General features: G+C 35.9%; 1 protein-coding gene across 1 annotated transcript in view; it reads right to left on the bottom strand.

The window, feature by feature from the left end:
* Apool (apolipoprotein O like) overlaps nucleotides 1-7,230 on the bottom strand; it is a 60,852-nt gene that overhangs the window by 11,146 nt on the left and 42,476 nt on the right. Inside the window, exon 6 of the mRNA XM_005366712.2 lies at nucleotides 6,100-6,191. Coding sequence (XP_005366769.1) covers nucleotides 6,100-6,191 — 92 coding nt within the window. The remainder of the gene's footprint in view (nucleotides 1-6,099; nucleotides 6,192-7,230) is intronic.

The raw sequence follows: 7,230 nt of genomic DNA on the forward strand, positions 1-7,230 counted from the left end.
GAGAGAGAGAGAGAGAGAGAGAGAGAGAGAGAGAGAGAGAGAGAGAAGAGAGTGTCTGTGTATGTGTACACCATGTGTGTGTGTTTGATGCTTGTGTAGAGTAGGCCTTAGGCCCCATGGGACTGGAGTTCGAGATGGCTATGAGTTTCCATGTAAGTGCCAGGAACTAAATCTGGAGCCTCTGAAGAGCACCAAGTATTCGTAACCACTGAGTCATCTCTCTAGTCTAAGTAAAAGTTTTTTTTTTTTATTTTATAGTAAAAGATACTCATAGAATTTTGAATACTGATCACTAGTGGTTACTTCCAATAATAAAATACATTTTTTTTCAAATTTCCTCATAAAACTTCTTCCATGGTCAATTTCATAAAGACAATTACTTTCAAATATATCATGTACTTTGAGCATATACACTCCCAATGCCTTCCCATTCCTTCTCACCATCTTTGAGTCTTCTTCCTTCCCTTAGACTTACCTATGCTTTCATGTCATATACGTGTGTGCATATATACATTTTCATGTCACATACATGTGTGTGTGGTTTCATGGGTCATTATAAAAACTAGGATCCACAAATGAGAGAAAACATTTGATACTTATTTGTGTTTCCGAATCTAGATAATTTCACTTAATATGATGATTTCTTTTGCAAACTGACTCACAGTCTTACATTTGCTTTTTCTACAAGTTTCTACACCAGCTTCACTTGAAACTAAACAATTTAAGTATAATACAATATGACAAAATATGAATAAAATATGTTCCTGGGAAAATTGGCTTAAATGCATTATAAAGTTTTGAAATTCAATGCTTAAAATACAACTTAAGATTTGGTGTAGGAGGCCTTTCTGTATTTGTATTACTTTCATTGGTTATTAAAGAAATTGCCTTGGTCTAGTTGATAGGGCAGAACTCAGGTAGGCGGGGAAGACAGAACAGAATTCTGGGAGGAAGAAAGCAGAGACAGGCAGAAGCCATGGTTCTCCTGCCTGAGATGGATGCTGGTTAGATTCATGCTGGTAAGCCACAGTAAGTGGCGATACACATTAAAGGAAATGTGTTAAACTAATATGTAAGAGTTAGCCAATAAGAGGCTAGACATAATGGGCCAGACAGTGTAAATTAATACAGTTTTTGTGTGATTATTTCAGGTGTAATCTAGCAGGGTGACCGGGACAAAATGCAGCCTCCTTTCCCTCAACAATTGGCACCTCAATGTGGTTGACTAACTCCACGTAAAACCTGAGAGGGCTTGAAAAGAAATTCTAGACACACAGATAAAACAAAATTTAACACAGTTTTTCACTGTTTGCTGGTGGCATGCTCCTGAGAGATTTTCCTGACTCAGCAATAGCAACAATTAAAAAAAGCCATGCCATTTTAAAACGACGCTTCCCGGGTCCTGCCGCTGGTGCAATCTCCAGCTATGGAGCATTTGTGGGCCTGGATGTTTGTGTGCTCATTCGGAGTCGGAAACAAAGTACCTGAGACCATGCCTGTGTCTTGGCACTCCCTGCCTGGGTAGGCAGCAGGATCAGGTCTACTAGAAAGTGGCGGTCTTGAAATACCAGTTTCTGGGCTGTGCCGCCAGTGCAACCTGTCTCTTGCAGGAGACAGAGAATTTCAATGGGGTTTGTGACTAAAGTGCTATGGTTTGTTTGATTGCAACTGGACTGGCTATGTGCCTAAAAGGGGGGCATTGTGTGCCAAGGCTCAGAGGCACAAGCAGCTCTGCCATGCTAGTGGTGCAGTGCACACGGCTCAGAGGCACAAGCAGTTCTGCCATGTTGGACTGGGCAGGGCAACCAGGCAGTACCTGTATTTGACCTGGGATTGTCCAGCTTAGATTCTTAAGAGCTTAGTATTTTAAAAGCACAAAGCAAAAGTGTTCCTGGACAGTAAAGAATTACAGATTCGCAATAGGACAGATTCAGACATAAAAGACCTCTAAATGGGGTCACACTGTTGAATAAAGGTATGTAGTAGGCTTAAAAGAGAAAAGAAATAAAGAGTATAGGGAGTCATAAAATAGTTAATGCTTTTAAAAAAGGGTAAAGTCTTTAAAGAGACAGAGTACAGATAGTCATAGATTAAAAGAAGTAAAGAGAAATAATCCACATAAAAATGGAAAATTCACAGAGAGTCTGGATTATGTGTATTATTGTGTTTTCTTTAAAATTTTTGACTGCAAAGGAGCTAAGTACAGAGAGACTTTTCATTGTATGTGCTGCTAAGCTAATCCAGCATGTATATCATAAAGGTATCTTGACTTCAGAAATTGGGTCTAAGGATATGATGCTTTGGAAAAGAGGTTCTTCTTTTGTTTTCACAGAGGATGAGACCCTGTGGATTGCTTCTAGACCAATACGGTATGATAGACCACGCCCTCCTGAAAGGTTGCCATAAACACCCTCAAAAATTACTTTGTTCAACTGCTGACTGAGAGTAACCTAGCAAACAGGATACACCATGAAAGACCTGATTAACAGCACCCCCATACAGCATGAAGCAGTTTGGAGAGAAAAAACTATGCCCGTATTCCCAAATATTGTTTATAAATGTTCTTTTACATTTAAAGGGGGGTATGATATAGATATGAATAATTTACATTGGTATAAATTTTACTTTATTGGTATAAATTTTACTTTATTAGTATAAATTTTACTTTATTGATATAAATTTAAGGTCAATCTTGTTATATGTATATCTATTTTTGATCTTAAGGCATTGTGATTGTGTAGTTCATTTGAAAATGTAATGAATAATTAGAAGATATATATTGCTAATGGATAATCATCAATAATAGTCAAGCTTGTAGTCATGTTAGATTTTTCTAGCTATATAGAGATATATTTCAGTTAGATAGGCATTCTTCATATCTTTCAAAGACTATAGAATATGGCATTTAAAATGTTTAAATAACTTAGGGCTTTTCATGACAATGAGACATGTCTGCTCCTGACAATACCAAGCTACGTCATGAGGAAGATGGGTATTGAAGAGGCTCCTTATGGAGTTGGTTAGCCATTTGGGCAAGAAACTGCTCTTGCCTGGACTGTTGCATGAACTGGACATGAAGAATCCACAGAGAGAGGACTGCTGAACTTGCCTAAAGGTGAGATGGTCCTTCAGGGTTCCTGTTTCATCAAAGAGTCTTGTGAGACATTCTGCAGGACACAGAAGAAAATGACTGAACTGTCTTTGAAATTTCCTGCTTCATGGAAATGTCTGCTGGATACTATGGGCCTGTAGGCTGAAGATGGATGCCCCAACGGTACAAAAGAACTTTGGGTAACTGTACAGGCAGCGAGATGTCTCTGTCAATTATAGAGTTTTGGAAGTTGCTTACTTTCTGTTTACTTAGGTAATATTACATCCTTTTTGGAGTCTTTGTTGAAGTTGAAGAGTTGATAGATATAGTTTTCCTTTGTTATGGTAAAAGATAAAATAGATCTAAATATTGTAACTGCAATTCTTTCTTGATATCTGTTATATGTAATTTTACTATGTTAAAGCCTTCCTTTTTGTTTAAACAGAAAAGGGGAAATGGTGTAGGAGGCCCTTCTGTATTTGTGTAATTGATTATTAAAGAAACTGTCTTGGCCTAGTTGATAAGGTGGAACTCAGGTAGGCGGGGAAGACAGAACAGAATTCTGGGAGGAAGAAAGCAGAGACAGGCAGATGCCATGGTTATCCTTCCCGAGATGGATGCTGGTTAGACTCACTGGTAAGCCACAGTAAGTGGCGATACACATTAATGGAAATGTGTTAAACTAATATGTGAGAATTAACTTATAAGAGGCTAGACATAATGGGGCAGGCAGTGTTTAAATGAATACAATTTTTGTGTGATGATTTAGGGCAGCCTGGACAAAATGCAGGCTCCTCTCTCTCAACAAAGATTTATCAATTTAAAAACCTATGACATACAACACACAAAATCTAGGTGGATTCTGCAACCATGTTTTTTCAATAATTTAAAATTATCTTCCCTATTTGAAAGAAACAAATTAAAAATATAATTTTTAATATATTATTGTTGTAAAAAATGGCATAGATCTCAACAACAACAACAACAACGAATCTTTAATACTAGTGAACAAACTTCCTTTAAAATAGAGAAAAGGGATGGGGGTCTGAGGGCATGGTTCAATAAGGAAAGTGTTTGCTCTGCAAGCCTAAGAACCTTAGTTCAATGCCTATAACCAACCAGTGTGATAGTGTCTACTTGTAATCTGAGTTCTGCAGAAGCAGAAGCATGATGATCCCTGGAAGTAACTGGCAAGCCAATCTAAACTAATTAGTGAGCTCCAGGCCAATGAGAGACCCTGCCTCAAAGAAGGTGCATGGTGTTCCTGAGGTACTCAAGGTTGTCTTCCAGCCTTCACATGCACATGCTTACATATGTGCATGTAAAGGCACACATGCATATCTAAGCATACAATGTGCATGGACATGCACACATACACATATAGATCTATACCATGACATTATTCTTATCTACATTTTACTCATTTATTTTTTATCTCTGTGTAATCATGTAAAGATGGCTAGAAAATATTCCAAGAAATTTTGACACTGATATTTTTATGGATGTAAGCATATTTCAGTGGTTATATTTCTTCTAGTCTAAACTTTTCTGTAATGCTTATATTTAAGAATGAAGTGGTATCATTTTTATGAAAACAGAGAGAGAGAGAGAGAGAGAGAGAGAGAGAGAGAGAGAGAGAGAGAGAGAGAGATTACTCTAAAAAGAAAAGAGTAGAGCAGAATCAGTGGCAGCAGCATCCGCTGGGACTGGTAACAGACAGAAAATTGGGACACCTAAAGTTGACTCTGGATAAGGCAGTCCCTGGGAACCTTCATTGGGCCAGTGTTTGCTTATCAGCAAATAAGAACAATATAAAGGTTAAGTAAAATGAGCTCAAGTTTTTGTTCAGCATCAACATTAATTTGAGTGGCTAATTCTCATGTAAATTCAGAGGAAGGAGTCTTTTAAAAACAAATTTGTCACTTTATCCAGCAATTTTCTCAAGTTTAACTAGATTTAATGAACAATTTTCTTTTCTCTTATAAGCTTTTATAGCTTGATCACATTACAAACTGCAGAGTTCACAATATCCTTGACATTCTCAAAATATTGTATAAAAAAGCAGTTTTATCTACATCAACAAAGAGATATAGTAGTGAGAATACAAGTACAAAACATCCTTCTGGTACCAATATTTAAGTATGAATTAGAATATTAAATGTTGATAACTAATGACAGAAAAGAAGAAAAACTTGCATACCCAAAATCTGTGCTTCTGAATCTGAATTTGTGATAATAATAATAATAATAAAATACAAGGCAAGAGATATAGATTATGGCTTGACCAGTACAGTGTCTGAGACTCTGGGAACAACCCCTATCATTGCAAAAAAAATTCAATTAAAATGGTTCAAATTTAGATGTGCGGCAATTACAATGTTTTGGAAGACCTTTTTTTCCATTCCAATGGTTTCAAAATGTAATTTGTTTATGTGTGTATTTTTTAACCTCAGAAGTCTCTTTTTTGAAAGTCTCTAACAGCTTTTTGGTACCTTATTTAAAAGAAAATAGCAAAATATTGAGGTGAAAAAATACTTTACAATGTTTGCTGGTAACTTTGTAGTTTGTGAAATGTTATAAGCCTTGTATTTTCTGTCTGGTTTAATTATTTTTAAAGAATTATTTGGCTGTTTTTTTGCATTGTGTTAATCTACTGAACCGAGAAGCTGCCAGAGGATATAATTTTCTATTAACTAAGAAAAAGTTTTTTTAGTTCAACTATGAAGCAGTATTTTTCCCCATAAATTCCAGCATTGTCTCTGAACTTGATCTGTGTCCTGCTTTTATATTGCTGAACTATAGTTAAACAAATTCATCCTATTTATTTTGAAGATCATAAAATTAAGAATGGCATTTTCAATGAAAAGATGCTATGGTCATTTTGCCAACCCAAGAGTTTATTCCAACTACATGCCCCTGAAATCAAATGTTTAAGGTTTTGTGTGATATTTAAATCTTGTCACACTGAGAGTTTAAACAAACACTGTTATCACGTAAAAGGAACTTACCTTTGCAATTATTACTGACTGCGCTGGATAACAAACAGTTGCTCCTAATGAGGCCAATCCTAGTGGATAAGCAATCTTCTTAAACCTAGAACCTATGAAATTCAAACAAATCATTCACTCCAAATAGATACCACCAGAGACTTGATGTTATTACACTGTAATATATTCTTTGCCCCTCTTTAAGCTACCACCCTATGTTAAATTGCTCTGTAGTTAATAATACCAATCAAAATGGTACCTAAAATGCCCTTAAGGTTCTCAATTCAATTAATGTCCCTTAACCATCATGTCCAATTTAAGAAAAATGTTCCAAACCTAATAATTATCTACACAAAGGGATTAGTAATTATCTTCATTTTTAAAAGATTGATTATTTTCATATCCTAAGAAACTTAAAATTATAATTATACTTTTTTCAAATATCTAACAAAGCATGATAGAATTAATCAACTACCATGTTCGTCAAAGCAGGTTAAAGTGAAATGGACTCTCTTCTAGATGCCCTTTCTGATTAACACTTAGAAAGGTGAAGGACCCAACTAACCAATCAGCTAACGACCTCAAAAGGTACATAACTCCATGTCACTGAATCAGAATACTGAAGTAATACTAATTACAATTAGCTTGACATAATTAATGCATTTTCAAAAGTGCCTTAACCAAGCATCTAAGAGTCATTTTCATATCATTTTTTTGACAGTAAAATCTCTTTTTAAAAAATTCGAAAGAGAATCTTAGTAGGAACTCACTAGGTTCTCACTAGGAGCCTGTCAACTTGAAATTGCTCTGATTAACCCTGGTATAAGAAGTTCTGTATCAAGCCCTGTCACACAGCTTTTATCTTAACCCCACACTCCACCTAAAGACTTCCATAGAACCATAGTAATGCTGTATAACAATGGGAAATAGAACATTCATAGATGAAACTTAGACTTATAAGACCACTGCTTCAAAATAATATGCATCCTAAATATCTGTCTGGGTGTGTTGGACTCTGATGAGATTAAGCAATTACATGTCACTTTTTCTTTTTTTTTAATTCTTTTTTTTTATTGAGAAAAGGAAAAAAAACAAGTTTCCACCTCCTCCCAGCCTCCCATTTCCCTCCCCCTCCTCCCACCCTTCCCCCCT

Source organism: Microtus ochrogaster, unplaced genomic scaffold (genome assembly GCF_000317375.1).
Source record: "Microtus ochrogaster isolate Prairie Vole_2 unplaced genomic scaffold, MicOch1.0 UNK13, whole genome shotgun sequence".
Classification (NCBI taxonomy): domain Eukaryota; kingdom Metazoa; phylum Chordata; class Mammalia; order Rodentia; family Cricetidae; genus Microtus; species Microtus ochrogaster.